This window comes from Haliotis cracherodii, unplaced genomic scaffold (assembly GCF_022045235.1).
Source record: "Haliotis cracherodii isolate W230 unplaced genomic scaffold, xgHalCrac1.p SCAF_12, whole genome shotgun sequence".
Lineage (NCBI taxonomy): Eukaryota > Metazoa > Mollusca > Gastropoda > Lepetellida > Haliotidae > Haliotis > Haliotis cracherodii.
Genome location: NW_027266267.1, coordinates 15,546,217 through 15,568,476, shown reverse-complemented (window position 1 = coordinate 15,568,476; position 22,260 = coordinate 15,546,217). Strand labels below are relative to the sequence as shown.

Here is a 22,260-nt window from a genome sequence, read left to right as displayed (position 1 = left end):
GGAGGCTGCATTCAGGTATATGAGGCTGTTTAAAGGTCTGTGGCTGCATTAAGACTGGAATCTGTGCAGGAATATCTATTGCTGCATGCTGTGGCATAGCAAGCAAAAACTTGCTGGGTAACACAAATTACTAATCTGTTGCAAAAAGTTAGGCTGCATGAACAATATAGGCTTCATGAAAGCTTGAGACTGCACGAACGTTGAGGGTTGTGTGATGCCTTGCTACTGTATGTCGGTAATTGCTGCGTGAAACTCTGGAACTGTTGGAACGCCTGGTCCAGTGCACAGTTTGCCTGCGCAAACACTAGAGGCTGCATGCAGGTGGTGTAGTGTACATGCAGTTAAGGTTTGTAATTGTATGCATATGTATGGGTCAGAGGTCGGGGTCTCGTTTTGGGATTAGACCATGTCAGAGCCGGTATCAATGGCGGTGCCCGGTACATTCATTTTGTTGTAGAATAAAGTCTTCATCTCGCTTCATCAAGCATCATATCATTTATCAACAGAGCAAGAATCATCTTGAACATTATATTGGCGACGAGGATACACAGATGAACAAAGTATCTAATCATTATCATGGCTGTTTCATTACAAAGCGTACCAGTGTTTCCTGCGTTTGATGTACATGCTGACGAAACAGTGGTCCGTGATGGAAGCAATGGTTGACCCGTTTTGAAAGACTTATGGTAGGTCTGAACATTGTTGAGCCAACTCAAAAGCGTGCTTGGTTGTTACATCTAGCTGGCCCTACAGTCGAAGAAATATTTGACACTATCCCAAACATGGAATGGAAAAGAGTATGACAAGGCAGTCAAAGTACTCACTGACAATTTCATTGCTATAGTTAACATGACTTTTGAAATCTATAACTTCCGACACGCTAAGCAAAATGTAGGTGAAAGCATTGACGCTTACTGCACTAGATTGATAAAATTAGCGCAAACCTGTGACCTTCAGGATGTGATATTCTTGCAGATTATCTTGACATGTATGTCTCAGAGACTCAGAAGACGAGCGCTACGAGAAGATCTTGATTTGACAAGATTGCTTACTGTAGGCAGATCTCTCAAAATTAGCGATTTTCAAGCTAGTAATGTGGAAAAATCGGAAATAAATGCAGTATCTCATTCACACTCACAGAACAATCATTGCGCACACAGATGATCTCGATCACAGTCTTGCCGAAATAGGAAGGATAAAATTCGATCCTTCTCGCAGCAGGGAGAATCTAGGTCAAGACACGGACGATCAAGAGCCGGGTAAGAAGTGCAACTATTGTGGCATTTTAAATCACTTCGAAAAAATGTGTCATTAAAAAAATGGAGACAATGAGCAAAATTCTCACACAAACAAGGAAAGAATAAACATTGTACATGCAAAATCTGACAATCAATACCATCATGACTCTGACACCGATGAAGAATATGTTTATTCCATCCAGTGTAAGGATTCAGTCAACATGACAATGGACAGTGGAAACAACAAAATTCCAGTCTGGAAAGTGAACATTGCTGGAAAATTAGTCCCATGTGTGATAGACTCTGGTGCAGCTGAAAACATGCTGGACCAACAAACATATACTGAACAACAAAAGTTCCTGTGACATTGAATAAGATTTCATGCAAAAATAAGTTTTTACCAAATCTGAAACAATTTTGGTTTGCAACAGATAAAAGGGTCCTGTAAGTGTTTAAATGGTTTATTTTGCGATACTGACTTCAGAAAATGTGTGATTTCATAACAAACATGAACATGCCAAAATGTCAATTTACAAATCAATAGCGTGTGTGTCCACCTCTGGTTGCGATGCAAGCAACACATCTTCATCTCATGGAATGGACCAGGCGTCGCACAAAGTCCTGTGAGATATCTGTCCATATCTGCTGGAGCATGTTTCGAAGTTCCTGGAGTGTCTGTGGAACATGTGGTTGACGTCGAAGGCGCCGATCCATCTCATCCCACATGTGCTCGATTGGTGAGAGATCAAGGGAGCGAACCGGCCAGGGGATGACATTCACGATGTTTTTATGAAGAGATTCCTGAACATGTTGAGCAATATGAGGCCGGGCATTGTCATGTTGAAAGGTAAGGCCTGGGCAATGACGACGCAAAAACGTGTTTCTGTTGACGTTAAATTGTCTTGCAACATCACGTTGACTCGATCCTGCTTCAAGCATACAAATGGCTCACAGACGCTCATTTTCGGACAGGCGTGGCATTTCGTAAAGTTGAATAATTGCATAATTTTGTTGTTTTTCTGAGTGGTTGTTGTCAGCACGATGCTAAACAATGCATATGGAATGCTGTTAACGCACGTTTTTATACTCATTCTTGGGTAGTGAAATGCATGGGGCTTGCATAAAAGTCAACTTTTGAATGGAATGCATGCTTTTCTGTAGCATTTGCGTTTTTGAGACTTGATTCCATACATGTACTACAATATTGAAAACTAAACTTTACTTGTGTATCAGTGTAGGTTGCTGCATGAAGGTCTTCTGCGTGCATGTGCTTGAACCCCTGCATGAACCATGATGCTACTTCCAGGCTGGAAGCTGCGTTAATGTTGAGGCCTGCATGAAGGACGAAGCAAACATGAGGGGTTGATTCTGTGATGCTGTTGTCTGCTGCGTGTTGGGATACAGCTTTCCTGTTGCATCTTCAATGACCCCTTCTCATTTGCAGCAGTCTGCTTTGTGTTATTCGCGTTAGCATAGACGTGTTGACCCTTCATCTGGGTTGATTTTGATGAAGTAGAAAAAGGATTCTTCTTCTTCACCAGCGAATGTAGATTCTTCTTCGTGTTGTTGGCGGCCATTGAAGATTACTTCTTGGGTTTAGTTGCACCTTTACAGGGGTGTCAACACTTCTGCTGCCCAGGGAAACTGGTGCAGGAATAAACTATAAAGAAGGCTAATTACTAAATACACTCCTAGAAAGTCTAGTTCTCTATCTTGCCCTGAAGAGGGTGTTAGGTGTGGTGTCGATTTTTTGTTTTTTTCTTTAATGAAGTCAGCTCTGAGGATGATCGCAGATCAAGATGGTTCCCTCCTCTTACGGTCCATCTTCTTCCTCTGGACTGCAAATTTATATTCTGCAAATTTAATAGCAGAAGCTACAGCTCGTGGGGTAGTCAGTATGATTTGTTGTTTGCTTGGAAAAATCCCTGTAATTTACTACTATTTAATGAGCATGAGTATCAGAATTTTGTAACAAATTGACCAATAAATAAACACCTGTGATGACTCATAGGACTAAATGATTGACACATTTTATAAGGGACAGTGAGTGAGTGAGTTTATATTTAATGTCGCATCAGCATTATTTCAGCCATATAGCAACTGAAGGGGACAGAAAAAGATAGGTATCTTTTATTTCAAACTATGATGATTGGTATATATATTGCAAAAGAGCAGCTGATAGATTGATAGATGCATGGTAGATTTTCATGTGATATATTTCTGAAAAATATTTTCAGAATTTAAAAAAATGAAATATGATGTAAGAGGAAATGTTGATATAAAAGTATGACATGATTGAAGATAGCGGGAAACATGCCATGAAAAACAGTTTATTGCCACAGCATTTTCTATGTCAGAAAACGAGGCATTCTTTCAGTCTGGGTTAAAATTGCATCGATATAATAATGCAAACACATTTTACTAATCAGGCCTTGTGTTATTTCTTAAACTATTGCATTCATATCTTGGAGAGGTCATAGCTGAAGTCTTCCCCCTGTGATAAATCTTGTAGGGACGTCAGATTCCCAAGACAAGACATCCATAAGCGACTTCTGTGTCTTTAGGTATCGATCCTCTGGAGGACATAAAATTCCCTTGTGAGACTGGAATCTAGCGTCTATGTAAAATATTTCCTGTACTGGATTGAGTCCTGATTTGGTCAGATGAACTAAGAAACCCAGTTGTGACAGAAGTTATATCTGAAAAATCCTATTCTGCTTGAGGTGATTCCTGTCATGATCAGCTGACAATTGATATGCCAAATGAAAGAACGCAAAATTCGTAAGCGTTATAAATTTACTGCTAACCGGAGATACTTCCCTGATCCAGAATGAATTAAGTAAATGAAGACAAGCATCCTGGAGATCCAAACTTATCAACCAGTCTCCCATACTGAATGCAGTTTTCAGTTTTCTCAAATAAGATTCCAACTGGAACTTGGGCAGACAAAATAGAAACTCCTTGTTGAGAACTTTTATATCTATAATCATACACATGCCCATCATCTTCATCTTCAGTACTAATAGAAGCCTTTGCTGAGGTATGTTTTCCTCAATTCCTGAAAGTCTCTCTTGTCTAATAATGTCCTTATGGCCATGTCTGAACCCACTAACTTTGTCCCTTCCAAATGAAATAGTCTGCTCGCTGGTCAGGATACAAGATATGGCTGCCGATGGAAATGCAACTTGTATCCATCTTTTCACAACTTCAAGAATCCAGAGGTCAGTCGTTATATACTTCCGATTTTCAGTGTATGACACAAGACATTCCCCCACCAGTCCCGGAATTGGTATTAGGTTGAATTATGGAAGTCAAGAATGTTAGTCTGGTTTCCGAAGAGTCAGAGATGGCTATCACCTCTTCCTCTTGCGCCAGTCCTGCCTCCTCTATGACCTCCTCCTCTACATTTCTGCTCAGAATATGTAATTCAATACCTTGTTATGGTGCTGAGTGGGCGTGCAGGTCTGACCTTCCATTTGTTTGACTAAAAATATTCCTTCCCAATGGAATAAACCTCCGCTTGGTAAAATCCTGTAAGGCATGATTTCTGCTTAAATCTCGAGGTCTCTTGGTCTGGCATGTTGAATTGTGAGCTTTAACTGCCAAGTTGATAGTTGAATGCTGAAGCCTTTCTGTAAACTTCCTTACTAAAGAAGACTAATTAATTTGTGTGTTTCCAGATGTGCAGAATTAGTATCATAACTTCAATACCAAGGAGTTTAATGTTCAATGTGTACAGCATGAAATGTGACAGGAGGCTGACATCTTCCAACTACACCTGCACGGGAAGCATTTGTTGAGCTCCGCAATAGCATGATAAGGGAGTGGTTCATTATTATGTATTATAGCTAGATTGGATAGAATTATCATTAAACCGCCAACATGTTATCAGAAATGAGCGGGCCACTGTAACTTGATAATGTCCTAATATTGCTTAACGACGGGTCCATTATCATGCCCTTTGTTAGATGACGTCATAAGAATAGGGATAGGTGACGTCACGTTCAATAGTGACGTCATCTGGTTTGTTCTATGATGTTTCCATATTTGTAAAAGTGGGTCAGTGACATTCGTGTTGATTGCAGTAAATGTTTCCAAACCGATATTGTTGTTTCTTTTTATTTGATAACAAATTCCATCCATTTTAGCTATAATAAAGGTAACACTATTTTGCAGGGCATTATCATGTGCAGAAGCCCTCGGTCTTTTCAACTGCCCTCCTTCGTAGGGCAGTTATATAATGGAAGACAAATGATAATGCCCTGAAAAATAGTGTTACCCTTATAATGTACACACTGATAGTTACCTCCCATGGGCCACACACAGAGTAAGAAAGGGGTAAACAGGCCAAATTGTCAGGGCCTGTAAGGTAATTATGGCGTCAGCCAGTCTTACAGTTGCTATTTTCTATTGCTGATTGCAGCGCAGATGTTGAAGTTTTTGGTTATTTGTCTTGTTTTTGACTTGTTTGCGAGCCCACATAGTTTTCACCCAGGCTTGTTCTGGTGAGGTGAGGTGAAATGGGGTTTAATGTCTTGTCCAAGATTATTGCATTTATATAGCGACGCGTGTGAGTCTGTCTGCTTGCTTGTTCTAGTCCGGACTAATGCCAATTATATAGTGCTACCCCACTGACATGAATACCCAACTCAGGCACAGAATACTGACTCCCAGCTGACCAGTCCGTGTGTTAGCCACCAGTGTGAACATCAACACTGACTGTAACACTGTCACCAGTGTAGACTATCTACTTACACTGAACATCAACATTGACTGTAACACTGTTACCAGTGTAGACTAAAACTGAACATCAACATTGACTGTAACACTGTCACCAGTGTAGACTATCTACTTACACTGAACATCAACATTGACTGTAACACTGTCACCAGTGTAGACTAAAACTGAACATCAACATTGACTGTAACACTGTCACCAGTGTAGACTATGTATACTTACACTGAACATCAACACTGACTGTAACACTGTCACCAGTGTAGACTATATACTTACACTGAACATCAACACTGACAGTAACACTGTCACCAGTGTAGACTATATACTTACACTGAACATCAACACTGACTGTAACACTGCCTCCAGTGCAGACAATATACTTACACTGAACATCAACACTGACTGTAACACTGTCACCAGTGTAGACTATATACTTACACTGAACATCAACACAGACTGTAACACTGTCACCAGTGTAGACTATATACTTACACTGAACATCAACACTGACTGTAACACTGTCACCAGTGTAGACTATATACTTACACTGAACATCAACACTGACTGTAACACTGTCACCAGTGTAGGCTATATACTTACACTGAACATCAACACTGACTGTAACACTGTCACCAGTGTAGACTATATACTTACACTGAACATCAACACTGACTGTAACACTGTCACCAGTGTAGACTATATACTTACACAGAACATCAACACTGACTGTAACACTGTCACTAGTGTAGGCTATATACTTACACAGAACATCAACACTGACTGTAACACTGTCACCAGTGTAGGCTATATACTTACACAGAACATCAACACTGACTGTAACACTGTCACCAGTGTAGACTGTATACTTACACTGAACATCAACACTGACAGAAACACTGTCACTACTCCCGTGGGTATTAGAAGGCTGACATCTGTAGGAGCCTGTCTTAGATCTGTCAGCTTGTCCCTGGAGCATGGCTCCACTGCTCAATGCTGTTCCATTGTGTAACCACCTGTAGGTACATCCAGGTCTGCAGAGGGCGGAGCACGTGATTGATGGAAGAGCCTGGTGTTCTTTCAGAGTGTAGGAGGAGTTGGAGGGGTTCAGGGAGATCTGGTAAGGCCCATCTGGAATACATGATGTGACTTTGAAAATTTTCAGAAATTGAGCAACTGATTGCATCTCCTTCACATGACAATGTTTTCTATCTACTGCAGTGAGTATCTTATTGTGACATTACTTTACTTTCTACATGAAAAGTTGGTAGTTGTTACCACAGACAAGGCCTCAAATAACATCACTACATGGTTTGATCAAAGAACTTGGTATAAGTGACATATCAAATAATGCAACCTTTAAGGCAGGTATGTCACTGAGGAAGAAATCTGCCAAAACCATGCATCAGTATTATCAACTCTTGACTTGACTCTAAAACATGAAGATATGTCCATTCCATTTTTATACTGAATTCCAAAGTTAAAATAAAAATCTGTACAAAGAGAGATATATTGCTGGGTTCAGCAAATTTACCATCAGATCCCTGTCTCAAAGATTAACAATAATCTTTATGAATACACAATGCCATTTAGAAAGTGGTCTAATCGACTCTAATGTAACAAATGAAATGGACAAAGATAGGATACCAAGAAAATCTTATAATATGCTTGTGTGGCCATCATAACTATGCTTCTTCTATTCGTTCCATATTATTTTCTCACGGATTCGGAGTAGTTTGGTTCAGTCAAGCTGTTGGTGACAAACCATCATTCATTAGTAGAGTAGTATAGGTAATGATGGTTCTGGACCACTTCCACTGGAGCCGGATTCATATACCTATACTGCTACTACAGATGGAATTTTTTATGCCAAAATGATTATGTGATTTAACGATAGTCATGAGTTGTATTAAATGACACATCAATATTAATTAATAATGAATAAAATTTACTATAGCCCACGAGGATATTGGAAAGGTGTAGGAGCAATAAAAAAATTAGCCACCGCGGCAAAGGTATCTAAAGATGTGGCCAAGGATTGGTTAAAGAAACAAGCGTTGTGGCAAATATATTTACCGGCACCGCGTTATATACCGAGGAAGAAGTTTGATATTTCTACGACGAATGAAGTTCATCAGGCTGACCTCTTGTTTCTTCCCATGATAAGGTAAAACGCAAAACGTATAAATAGGCTTTAACAGTAGTGGATGTGGCTAGTCGATACAAAGAGGCAGAGCCATTAACCTTGAAAGAATCAACAGAAGTAGCTAATGCACTGAGCCGCATATATAAACGCGGACCACTAAAATGGCCTAAGCTATTTCAAGTAGATCCCGGTCGCGAGTTTATGGGATCGGTAACTAAACTGTTAACAAAGCACAATGTCAAAATCGTTCGTGGTGAAAGAGAGGCCCACCGTAGTCAAGCCATTGTTGAAAGATTTAACCGGACTCTAGCGGAATGTTTGTTTGGTTATCAGTATGGGATCGAAATGAAATCCGAGCGATTGAGATCAACCGAATGGGTGACACGATTATCAGCCGTTGTATCAGCGCTGAATAATGAAGTGACGAGATTAATAGGGAAGAAACCATCCGATGCGATTAAAATGAAATCCGTGACTTCCGAATCTTCAGCACCGAGGAGAGGCAAAGAACGAAAACTTTCTGATAGAGTAAGGGTAAGATATTTATACCAGCCCGGTGAACTCAAAGGAGGCCTACGTCGCGCAACCGATCCCATATGGTCCCTTAAGACGTATAACATTAGTCGATTGGTTACGAAAGAAGGAGAGCCTATTCTTTATTATCTTCAAGATGGACCGGGTAGGGCATTTGTACGAGAAGAGTTGTTCATAGTTCCCGACGGTACGGTATTACCACCACAACCATAAGCATAGGTAGTTACACCATCATTATCAATCCATCTCTTTGTATCTAAGGGGGATAATGACGTCTTGTTCATTCTTAATCCATATATCCAATGATCGTAACTTCTTAAAGAGTTCATCTCGTGTTTGAACGTTCTACCGTTGAATAATGATTCTTTATACTGTTCGTGTTTGATATGCTTTTTTACAACATACTTTTTAACACCCTTGGCTTTTCTTATCTCCCCATTATCGGACTTCTTTATAGAATACATCTTAGGTCTTAATCCTACATACTCCGCTATAGGAGTCCCAGCACATTCATCCTTCATCTTACCTAACACCTTTTTATTTACAAGGCTGTGCAGTGGACTATCTTTTGGGTAATCGCTCGTGTCGTACATATCTATTTTTTCTGCCATATCTTTATACACATCCTCGGTTTGTATTTCCATCAACAAAGAATCTGTGTCGGTATATAACACCTCGCATCTATCGCCGTATTGCTTCTTAAGTTCGTTGTAATAAAAGTCATACATTAAGTGTTTTGACAAGTCGAGAATACTCATACCGACGTACACCGGTCTGTTGAATTTTATATTACTTTTCTGCATATGCAACGCGGCTAAGTCGTTATCGAATATCTTGCTTCTGTTAAAAGCCGGACTGGCTATAAGTTTCCTGAGTACAAATTGTTAGCGTCGAGATATAATATATGCGTGTCGGGTTTACTCGGATCGTATCCTTCCACTAATTTATTATTAGCCTTGGAATACCTTTTCGCTGCCATCGATATACCCCCTCTTAATCCTTTCTCAATAAACAAGTGCATATCGTAATCTGTGAGTAATTTTAGTTCTACCCCGGTCTTCTTCAACAATGCATCCCACGATATTCCGGGACTGGGATAGTACCATGCCGGGTCCAATATCTCTAATATATCGGCGAGTAACAGTACATCCGTTTTTAAGTACAGATCGTGATAATCGCCTAAATTCTTACAACCTAATTTATCCCAGACCGTCAGAGCGTGTTCATAATCGGCATCTGTTATTCTAGATTCTGTTAAGTTACTATAGAATGATTCGAGGGGTGGTAATTCAGTTTCTACGAATGTAGACCAATCATCCATATATTCGTATGGATATACACCTTTTCTCAGCAGCAAATGACGAGTTATCTTATCGGTATATTGATTTGTTATAGCGAAGTCATCGGGATTGTTCGCTTTAGCTAAATTGTCCAGGGAAGATAACAGAAACTGTACGGAGTCTATGAATCTAAGCCCATTACTTTGCTTTATTCTAGATTTCCCATCCCTGTCCCTATAATGTATAGGTTTAGTCAACGAGAACGATATGTATTTTTCCATATTGTTAGGAATGCACGTTAAACCGCCGTCGGTCTTTGAGATAGCTTGCATAATGAGATGTGAATCGTATCCTCTAAGGTTATGAAACACAACGGGGATGGGTATTGTTTGAGCATTCATTTTTAGTTTCAAGTTACACTCGCTATGAGCGGCTCCCCGATAATTACCCGTGACGTGACAATGATCTCTTACGGAATCCCCATCCAGGGGTTTATTACAAACGTGACAACTCGTTAACTTCTTGTGGGCCCTCCAATCATCTATCGTCATACGCATGGGTTTCTTACACGATAATTTTTCCCTGATTATTCTCTCTTCATTTTGTAAATATTCTAGGAACTTTCCCGCTGCATCGGGACCTCTGTAAATCACGGGTGTGTTTGTTTTCCCATCATACCTTACAACTATATATCCAAACCCACAAGGAATATGTTCTTGAGTTTTGTACGTAAAACTACTACCTTGATTGCTTTGGTTGGTATTTTCTATGGGCTTGATAAGCGCTTCGAAGTCGGCGTAAATTACGTACGGTACTGGCATTTGATTACAATAATGTTCAAATTTTAATATATTTTTTCCCTCTTTAGGCATATCGATCCTGATAGCGGTCTGTCCAACACCTCTACAGTCTTCTTTATGCGCTTCTAATAGATCTTGTCTGCTGTACCCATGCAGGCATCTTTCGCAGAAATATTTCTTTCTAGCATGTTTCGTTTGATCGTATAATAGCCTGTTTAAACTCTTTATCCATGTATAATGATATTTTCCATCTTTTTCGATCAGAAATGAATTGATTCTGGGAATATGTTCCGGAGCGGAGCTTATCCTGTGTACAACAATTCCTTTAGAATGTCCGAAAACATTTATAGCTAAATTATTTTGCTTTTCTACCTTATCAATTTGTGATATTGGTGTAGGTTCGTCTATACCATCGAAGGTGAGTCCATCGTTTTGGGGATAGCTAGAAGGTCTATCCGGATGCTTGTCTACGGGGAACAATGCAGATCTTATCATCATTCTTAAACAATCATCGGATTTATTTTTTACGTTAATTATGGCTTTTTTCTTCTTATAATACGAGGGTAAATCTATATAAGATACACCTTTGAAGGGCATATAATTTGCTATATCTAAATATAAACTATCGATTTTATCCACATCCCAACCCGAACCTCTATTAGTCCAGCGTTCTAAAGTTTCCTGTATCCTCTGAATTGATGTATCTAATGATGCGTTTATAGTATCGGATTCGGTTATAACTTCTTGATTGCTACGGAAATATGGTTCGGTAAATTCGACGCTATCTTCTGCGTTACTTTTACTCAATGACATTTTAATCGTCAGCTGGTATTTTATACTATGTAAATCATCTAATTCCTCGTTAATTTTACTCGATATGATGGGCTTAATATCGTTAACATCCATGTTGGAATTAATATCCATCTTCCAACCTCTAAGATATTTACCAACGCCGGCGGATGTGGGTACAAATATTAATTCTTGTTGTTGTTGATTATTATCATCATCATTATTATTATCTAGTAAAGCGATCAATTCAGCTCTTCTCATTCGAGAATAACCTCTCAGCCCACTGTTTCTCGCTCTAGCTTTGAGTTCTCTAACAGTCAGGGGTGGTCTGTTGTATTCCAAACCGAGTAAGGTAATCAATTCAGCTTTTCTCATACGAGAATATCCACGTAGACTACGTTGCTTTGCCATAGCCTTCAACTCTCTGACAAAAACCATAGTGGTTGAATGGTATATGCAAAATGAAACAAATGTCTAATTGGTTGTTTTCATATATCTACATACGTATTCTCCCCAACCTATTCCTCTCATTGATGTAATCTCTCTTCCTAGCATAAATAATCTGATTCCTGACCCTATCAGCACCGTGTTTCTTACATAAACAATAACGACCTTTGACCCCTATCCCGCATTCAGAACACATATAGTTTATGTGTCCACGCTTGATGTAATAATTGTGTATACCGCAGTAAATTTCAACACAGCGGCGGTTACATAGAGTCGTCTTCCCCATGAGTGTAAACTTGCAGTTATTCATGGTATATACATCTATCATATCATTTGTCTAAATGCAAATCACATCTACACTATTGATTAGTCTATTTATAGATCATGGTTTATGCATAGCCACAGCTGTCACTGCGTATTCATGGTATAGCTGAAAATCAATAGAGCAGTCAATCCCATAATCACAAATGTGACCTCTCGGTCTTTCTGAGCCTCTGAGGGTGTATAAAACTGACTCATTGTTGGTCTCGGTATTGGGTCGAGTTTTTTCCCATAAACGAGGAAGTATTCATGCATGGCAGATTCGACATCCTTAAACGTTTGAATTGAATGTCCTTCCTTAATCAGTTGTTCATGAATAAAGTCTAATCTCTTCATTCTCTGCTGTGTATATTGTAACTGAGCTGCTTGGTATTGTTCTAATGCTTTATTACGTCGTTTACGCTCCTCTTCAACTTCTTTAGCATTTGATTCCCTCATACTGGAAAATAAATAATTACTCCCCGAAAAAGCTAGAGCATTAACAACAGCTCCACCGACCATCATCGCAATTGATGCCATATGAATATAAATATTCAAATGTTTAATTACTTCATTATGTCTTCCGGGATAAGTCCTTGTTTGATGAGCATATCCTTCGTTGCCATTGCTAATCCAATATCCAGAACCATCATACCTATATCAAATCCATTAAATCTAGCTTGGGAGGTGTGGCTTTAGTAATCATTTTAGCCATACGGGCATAGCCAATGGCCAAGCCGGTGACCACCGCTGAATGATACGTCGCGTTTACCAACATTTTACCGTCTGTAACTGGAGTAGTCATGCTTCTTATAGCATTATATGAGGACTAACCTCTAATTGAACTTGTTGTTGCGGCGGGGGTGACGTTTTCTCTTCTCCGGTCTTATAAAAGAACCATACAGCCGCTATACCAGCAACTCCTACTAGTGCCCATGTTTTAATCGGATTTGAATTATTTATTAATTTTGCTTTGCGCGCCAGCCCTCCCTTTCTTCCTGCAGCTATTTTTGGGGGGTTCTTAGTAACTCTGGCTTTTAGTATTTTCTCATTCACTTGTGGTTCCTCATTCACTTGTGGTTCCGTTTCCGCAATCTGTTGTTGCGTTTCCGCAATCTGTTGTGGTGTCACCTGTTGTGTCTCCATTATTTATTTGAACTTCGTTCTTTATATTATTAAGTGGGCACGTATGTTTAAATTGACAATACCTAGCCGTTATAAAAACTGTGGTGAACGGAGCTAAGAACATTCTGAATCTATGATAAAACTCACAGCTCACTGAGCTTATAGCGTGTTCGATGAATGGGTCTTTCTCTAGAGATTCGCATAAATACATGCGATGTTCTGCCGGGATGGGGAGAAACGTACTAGCTACGACTGTGTATAGTTGTAATATAGACGACCCTATAGTTTTAGTCATGGTAGCTCCCAGTCTAGACTCGTAACGCGCGTACCGTTTTTTAATCTCTTCGTCGGTGATGTTATCAATTTTTTCGATGGTATAATTTTCTCCCAAATATTGGGAACATTTTCCACCGGCTACCAAAGCCTCGAGTCTTTCTCTATGTTTATCTAAAGATTTATCTACATCAGATTCTTTGAGCATTTGTTCGATGAGTTCGTCGCATTCCATAATGTAATACCTAAGGAGATATTTAAGTCTAACATAATATAATATGACATATCCAATACATCCCGTAATAATGAACTGTTGTGAAAGAATGAGGATTTCGAACCACATTTTATGTAATATTAACCGCTAATGTTCAATTTGCTACATTTTTGCTACAATTTTGCTACGATTTTGCTACATTTTGCTAAGCAATTGCATAAGCAGCTGGTTGATCGGTTTTTAATACGAGTTTACAGTGCTTCGTTGCCGCTAACACTTTTCTGACTTTATCTCGTTCACCCTTGGTATAAATGACATCATTCTCGCGTAAACATTCCTCGAATGAATCTCGATCTTTGCAATGAAACAGCGCTACCCATTTGGTCTGCTCTCTGAGATCTTTCAGGACAGAGTTGTATTTTTTAGTAAGTACCCAAACGCTATGTTGAGTATGCCGTCCGGAGAATGCTAAATACGAAAGCATATCTTTCTTTTTTGTGAGTTCTTTACTCGCGCTGCAGTCGTCTATTACGAAAAGGGTTGATTCTCCTTTGTATTTTTCGTGACATACTCGGAGACAGTCTTGTAAACGATCGCCCGGATCGACTCTGTGTATCCCGTCGTCATTCATTACCCAATCTCTCGATAAGTATGTTTTATTAACGCTTATAGTCGGGCACAGAATAATAATATGATCAAAAACGTCCCGATAATGACTTTCTAAAATATCTAGAATAAAAGCTGTTTTTCCACAGCCCGTTTGCCCGCATATGATAGCGCAGTGCGGATCTTTAGGTAAAAGATTATCAATAGATTGCTTGCACGAATCTCCCATTCTGTATATTAAGTTGCGCATCCATAATCACGTACAAATATATGTTTAATTTACCAGCCGATTCCTGAAGCTTCGTTATCTGTATGGTGACACCCTCGCTAGCATTTTCTATTCTCCTCCCACTGCCGTGTAATTGGTCATCGTCCGTTGTTCGCATGTCGAGCCATAGCACGTACTTCGTGGTTAGGTATTCACCCATCGATACACTCCCGAGAGACAGATCTTTCACGACCGCGTTAACTTCCGGAAGAACGTTTAATAGAAGGAAGTTTTTTAATCTCATCCCACTGGTGATACGCTAGCATTCCTTGGCTATATAGTTGATTAGGAACGCCCTCGATAGTCAATTCTACTTTCGTAATCTTGGGATTGTAGAACTTCTCGGTATTTCTTTTAAACGCATCGGAGGGGTCCTCGAACAACATTAAAATACCCTTTAACGACCTTGTGGGGACGTTTAGATTGATATTCCACATCGTATCTTTTTTGTCCCTCGTGATCTTTCGATGTCGCAGCACGCGGTCGTACAAAATGGCTAAACTTCCCGAATACTGGTTACGAATTTGTCTGGCTAATTCGGGATCCGTTATCATATCGTACTCGAGCGAGATATTGTCAATGGAATAGCTAGCATCTTCAGCAGCTCTGATTACTCTACCGTAGTCGTTAAAAGTGAGTTCGTATTCTAACCTATCACCTAGGGATGCTTGATAAAAGGGCATGTGGGAATCTAGTAATTCAAAGTCTAAGGGAATATAGAATCTGTTACCTAATGCGTCGGCAACGGCCTGATCTTTTACGACAGTACCATCACCACTAGAAGCATCTACACGCAGTCTCAATGTGTTCTTATTACAAATACCTTGGTACTGTAAGTTTTCCCGCTCTTTATCCGTTCTCCAGAGATCCATGTAACAATAGTATACATCGCTATCGTCGATACTCAAAACCTCATTACCGCTAATTTTAATGGCGATTTTCTTAACGAAAGCACGACCTAAGTTCTGAACGGGCTCCCTGTTAACGTCGGTAGAAGTCAAAACAATCGTAAATGCTAGTCGGACAGTTCCCGGAACTAACACATCGTGGGCGCCGAGATTAGGAAAGCGAACCAGAAGCGTTTGATTCTGATCGATGGTACTAGGGTTATTAGTTATAGTAACAGACTGACGAATTGCCTTGACCCCTAATGGATCTCGAAGTCTACGTTGTGGGTTTAACTTGCGTCCGTATTGCGAAGACATTGTTATATTGAAAACATGTACCCTATGTTTAATATGAAAATGACTAATTTTGAACATAATGACTTTGATCTAAGTACCTTTGATGACTTTGATAATCCAATCGAAGATACTGATGAAACCAACTTTGGTGGCACGAATCTTAACGATGAAATTTTACAATCAACCGTCAGTGATTATTACGATTCCTTTAAAGATGATAGTCCTATTGTTCGTGACTATTCAAAGTTTACGATAGATAGTAAAGGAATATTGCGACTGCGTGGCGCTCCAGATATTGATCTTATGCATTCTCGTACTCGTAAGCCCCTAGCCTTGTCTACGATAGCTGCTAAACACGGCATCGGCACTGTTCGTGATGAATTAGGTTTTGTGGACTACTACCGATGACCAAAACTTTCCGCGAAGACTACTAAGGCTCTTCAGACTATGAGGAAAGAACTCGTTAATACAGATGATTTGGAAGCAGCCTCGATGGTGGCCTCGGACGGACTCGGAGAAATCTTGGATACCTATTACGATAATTCCACGTTACAGGTATCAGAGTTCAGTATTAGGGAATTACGAGGTCTTGACAAGGCAATGCGAACTATGCGGGGAGAACTGATAAATAATATAGCCAAGCTATCCGAAATCGACAAACATATAGCCCACGAGAAAACAAAACTCGAACGGGCGGGCGATGAATTCAGTAGACGCCGCGTTGCTGAAAGACTGCGTAACCTAGAAGAGGAAAGATTCGCCCGCCTCGAAGCGGCTTCCAGTAATAGAAAGGCACTGCGTTCGCAAATCAGTCGTTTTCGAGAAACTATCGATCAAGTCCTCAACGATGATACTACACTGGCCGATAAAATTAAAACATTGTTCAGAGAACAGGGAATAACAATTGCCAGTATTTTAACCGCGTTGGGATTCATTATATCGACTTTGACTCTCTCGTTACCAGGTGGTAGCGGCGGATCACCGCCAAACGATAAAAACGGTATAAAAGAGTGGATAAAAAAGCATTTAAAAGCATTAGGTTCAGCACTGGGAAAGCTAGCTGAGAAAGCCGCAGCCGCACTTCCCGGTATAATAGGGAGTGTTGTTTCCTGGCTATTGAATTTATTAGCTAAGACCACCACTTGGCTTAGTCAAAACTTGTGGGGGTTGATCGTAGCAATTACAGGGCTGTTGTACGTATTCGCTAAGAACTATTTAACCACCAAATCATGAGTAAACCAACCGAGACTCCACCCACTACAAGCGCTGTTTTTTCATCTATATGTTGTTGATTTTTAGCCGCAATATGCGGTGACACTTGTGCGTCAGTAGATGTTTGTGAAACATGTGGTGTTTGTGGCTTGACTATTCCCTTTTCACCCGTGATCGTTTGCGTTATTAATTCGATGTTCATATCTGAATTTATACCTGGTTTTTGTTGATCGGTAGCGATAACAATTTTATTATTATAGCCTATCACTTGACCGATCTTAAGTTCCATATTACTCGGAGACATGTATAGTCCCGGTGCATAAACGAAGTTTTTGCGCATCGAGCGCCGTCCCAGAACCGATAATGGACGTTCGTGTTTGAGATTGCGCTCCGAGAAATGCCCATACATAAGTTCTTATCGATTCATTAACTCTTACAAATCCTGGATTAGTAAAATTATTTTCCGTTTTATCATTAAGAAATTCATTCCAATTGTTTTCGGTATCATTCATTTGTATAAATTTTTTTTACAATATAAATTAAACCACACTTAAAACTCATAATATCCCCTCTCCAATCGTTACTATAAAGTTCCCAGCCTTTATACCAATCACCTGTTTTATGCCAATGATCATATATTCTTGCGTAAAGTTTGCTGGTACTGTACAACTTACCAAAATTAACTGGAAGTTTATTAAGTTTTTTATATACATAATCGCTTTCTTCTTTGACGGATTTATTTTCCTCTGTGTAAGGAACACCTAGACCATGGTTTGCTCCTTTAATGCGCCAATCTTTACTCGTAGAAACATTAAATTCCTGACAAATACGCTCATACGCAGACCTATCATAATTATTATTTGTGGAATTCCACGCTCGATCCTGCGGTAATGGAGCACTAATTTCTTTAAGTATACGTCTAATCTGATAGTACACGTGAAATCTTGTAACAGACTTATTCAGTTCAAATCCTGGAGCGTAAAGAGATACGCCACATCCCGTTGTGGCACACCATACGGCAAAGTTTAACTGATTCTGCCAAAATTGCATCGGATTGTGAAACCAATCGTGCACCATTTTATCGCTAGTTGCCGTGACCCTGTACTTTTCAAAGATATCGGGGAATTTAACTAAAAATTCAGCACCAGAGGCAGTTACTATAATCGATTGATTAGTAATGTATCTCGATTTCATATTTAAGTTATGATATAGTATCATTGTATATTTAATATGTATGTTACACTCCCGGGAATAACAAATGGTCAGTCTATTGAACTGCTTCATACTGTCGATAACTCGGATGGACAACTCGAAGTAGCACTATGCGATGTAACGTATTACCCGCGGTGGATCAATATAAGTGCTACGAAAGATAATAATAGGATAGATATATTAAATGATGAAAATATTTTCATTACGATATCTGATGGGTATTACAGCGTATGTTCACTCAATGATGAATTTTTTAAGCCTAATGGAATTAGTCTAACACAAAATGAGTCAAATGGGTTACTGATTTTAAACGCTGGAAAAAAGGATGTAAAGCTTTACAGGAACTTAGCATACACACTTGGATGGGGAGGAGAAATAACAGTAATCAAGACATCAGATCAGGGACTCAATTTAACCGATTTAGTTCCCTATAAAGAGTTGTGCATCCATCTTGATGAAATAAGCACGACGGATAATATTCAACAAGAAAGTCCTTCAACTCTACTCAGAAGTGTTCCAGTGAAAGATGAAAAATACAATAGTGGTAGAACGGAATCTTTTTCAACATTACAATATAAAAAATTAAAGCGGGGTATTATTTCAGACCTAAATTTCTGTATTAGATGTAAAACACCAACCTGTACATATAGGATACTTAAGTGTAACACTCCATATTATAAATAATGGTTGATGCATCAAGCCCTGGAACGATAAGACAATGTAATACAATTGCGCTTTCTGATCTCGGAGACACGGAAGGATTCGGTAAACCCGGTACCAATGGTAAGTTATACGCTTTACACTTACTCGATAATGTATACAAGCGGAAAGAAGTCACATTCACGGGTAATCTAGAAGATTTAAGCGATGTCGACGTTAGTAGACTCCTTAAAACCACTCCGTACAATATTATTTACAACAGTGAGAATAAATGGACTATGGTCGAAGCAAACATCAAGTGGCTGCTGAATATCGCCATTACCCCACCTTATGTGATGATGGGTAAGGGACATAATTTAACTAAGATAATAAATAGTGGCATCGTACTCGCGGCATATATCCCGTCAAAATGAAAAAGTGTGTTAGTCACTCCCCTGCCAGAAAAACCAGGTCATATGTTATATAGTCGTCCGGCAATCCAAAATGTTAGTTTAAATTTGGTTACTGAATTCGATGATATTAAAGTTAACTTGAGTGCAATACCTAATATTTCTACGCTTATTATTGAAGTCTTGTTCGGAGATGCGCCGGTAGATGCCTTCGAAATATTACCAGGTCTATCGATTAAATGGCTCAAGAAACACGAGCGTCAACGTTGCAGTATTATTCATGTTGGAGCATCACCCGTTACAACCCTCGAGGGGGTTCAAATTATTAAAAGTGACAGAATTTCTCTTTCTAAGATATTCTTGCCGTATAATATACATTTGATAAGGTTGATGTATACTCTCAAAACATTTAAGCAAGACCAATTAAAGACTATAATATATTCGTAATATACACTATGAGTTTAAATCCAGCGCTCGATGAAAAGATGGAAACTGTTGATGGATTTCGATTACATCAAATAAGCGACATAAAACATCGAATAGAAAAGGATAGGGAGTTGAGACTTGGATTGTATAAAAAGTATCGCAGAGCCGTGAATGCTCTGGACGGAGTTGACACCGCTCTTGTAGTGGCTGGCATGGGACTCGGTGTAGCCGGTGTCGGTTTACTATCAACTATAATCGCCGCGCCTATCGTGCTCGGCATGGAAATAACCGCCGGAGTCTCGGGACTGACAGGAATAGCGATAAAATTCATTTCTCGTAGGTTGCAAAAGAAAGTATTAAAACACGATAGTATTCGGATACTCGCCGAAGCAAAGTTGAACAGCATTGAGGATCATATTTCGACAGCAATGGCCGATTGTAAGATATCCGAGGAGGAGTTTCGTTTAGTGCTGTCAGAACTCACCAAATACAACGTAATGAAGCAGGAGATTCGATCAAAATCTCGTAAGACCAATGGAATTAGCGAAGACGATAAAAAAAAGTTCATAGAACAGGGGAGGCAACAAGCGCGTCAATTATTCCGTGCCAAAACCAAAGAACTGGTTGGAGATTAAAAATAAATTGCTTACTATCGTGTGATTACATTTAGACAAATGCTTACATAAATATATAATAATGGAAAAAACTATTAAATGGAGAGAATTACCACAAGGGTTTTATTATATCAGTGATGTCAAACCAACCAAATACGGTAATCAATTGTTTCTTATCAATTTACAAAAAGAGTGTAGTTATATAGTCTGGTCTCCTAGTAAAATGAACGAAGAACTTAATAAAAATGTTGAATATCGCTTTATCGATAAAAATAATGAAGAATATTTTTATTACCATTTAGACTCATCTAAAGCAATGATTGGACCCAGGTATTGGTGAGCTAGAGCCATGACTATCGTTAAATCACATAATCATTTTGGCATAAAAAATTCCATCTGTAGTAGCAGTATAGGTATATGAATCCGGCTCCAGTGGAAGTGGTCCAGAACCATCATTACCTATACTACTAGTAGTTTTAAAAACGTTTTGATAAATATGTTCTACCAATCATGGAATAGTACTATCAAGGCTGGTTCTAGGTACATCCTGTATAAAGAGTTTAAAAGTCTCCTGGAACATGAAAAATACCTTTCCATTATTACTGAAATAAAATATCGAAATGTTATAAGGCTTAGAGCCAAGCAACTAAGACTTAAAGGGGCACTGATCTAACGCAATTCCCCGGGACTGGTTGTTGCCTTTGTTATTGTTTTTTCCCAGTGAGTACCCGGATGTAGAGCAGAAATCTAGACTAGCTCGCGACCTCTGTTGCACCATTCGTAAGCGCATTAGTCACTTTTATGGATACTGGTAGTAATAAGAGCGTATGGTCACATTGATCAACAAAATGAAATACAGTTTTCGAGATAATAAGGAAATGTAGGCATCTTTGTGGGTAGCATCGGTAATGGTGACGAAGTTTTGATAAGTCACTTGCTTGGTAATTTTGCGATTTTCGTTTACACTATTTTGACTTGCAACACAAAGTAAATATTTCACCTGAGCATTGCTTTTTTTATAGTGTGTATATTTTTTTACTGTCAAAATGTGTAACATATTTATTAAACGTCTAAATATTCAGTTATTTTACAAAGTGACTGAAAAACATTTCCATCTGTATTATTATGATAACGAATTCAAAACATTTTGATGTTTAATGTCATCACCAAGAGACTGAAAATGTTACGTTGAAAAGTACATTTCTATGTTGTTGGGCTTCTAATCCTACATAATAATCTGTTGTGATGTTTGTAGGCCCTTTTGATCGTCTTAATCAATCTGGACAGATTTTTTAGTCAAAATGACTGAAATATTTACACATTTTAAAAATTGCCTGAGAGAATCACAAAGGAAATGACCTGTGAAAACAACGTCTATCGCGCATTGAAGAATTTCCCAACCAAGACGTAGAAAAACAAGAACGAATCGGTTCAAATGAAGGAAAACAAAATGCAAATACCATAATTACAACTTACCAAATTTATGTGTATAAATAGGCAGCTTCCTTATTCGAGGAATGTATCCTCGAATATCCACACAAAGGAATAATATCCCACTCGTCTGCAGCTATACAAAATAACTTATTCGATGTCACGTGTCTCTGTAACTATCAAATATTCTAAAAGATATATATCGTTTCGGGTGTCAAGTCTCAAGGGTCGGCTGAGAAAGGCCACGTGACAACTATTTTCATTACGTCGACGGTTCCTAAAAAATCCATTGAGTTTGATAACAATGAGCAACCAATCAACGTATTATCAGTTAACCCTTTGAACAAATTGTATGTTGTTTTTACATCGGCACTTCAC

General features: G+C 39.0%; 1 protein-coding gene across 1 annotated transcript in view; it reads right to left on the bottom strand.

Moving 5' to 3' along the window:
* LOC139457083 (protein turtle homolog B-like) overlaps positions 1–22,260 on the bottom strand; it is a gene marked incomplete at its 5' end in the record, with an annotated part of 85,916 nt that overhangs the window by 19,416 nt on the left and 44,240 nt on the right. The window contains one exon of the mRNA XM_071238525.1: positions 6,846–7,103. Coding sequence (XP_071094626.1) covers positions 6,846–7,103 — 258 coding nt within the window. The remainder of the gene's footprint in view (positions 1–6,845; positions 7,104–22,260) is intronic.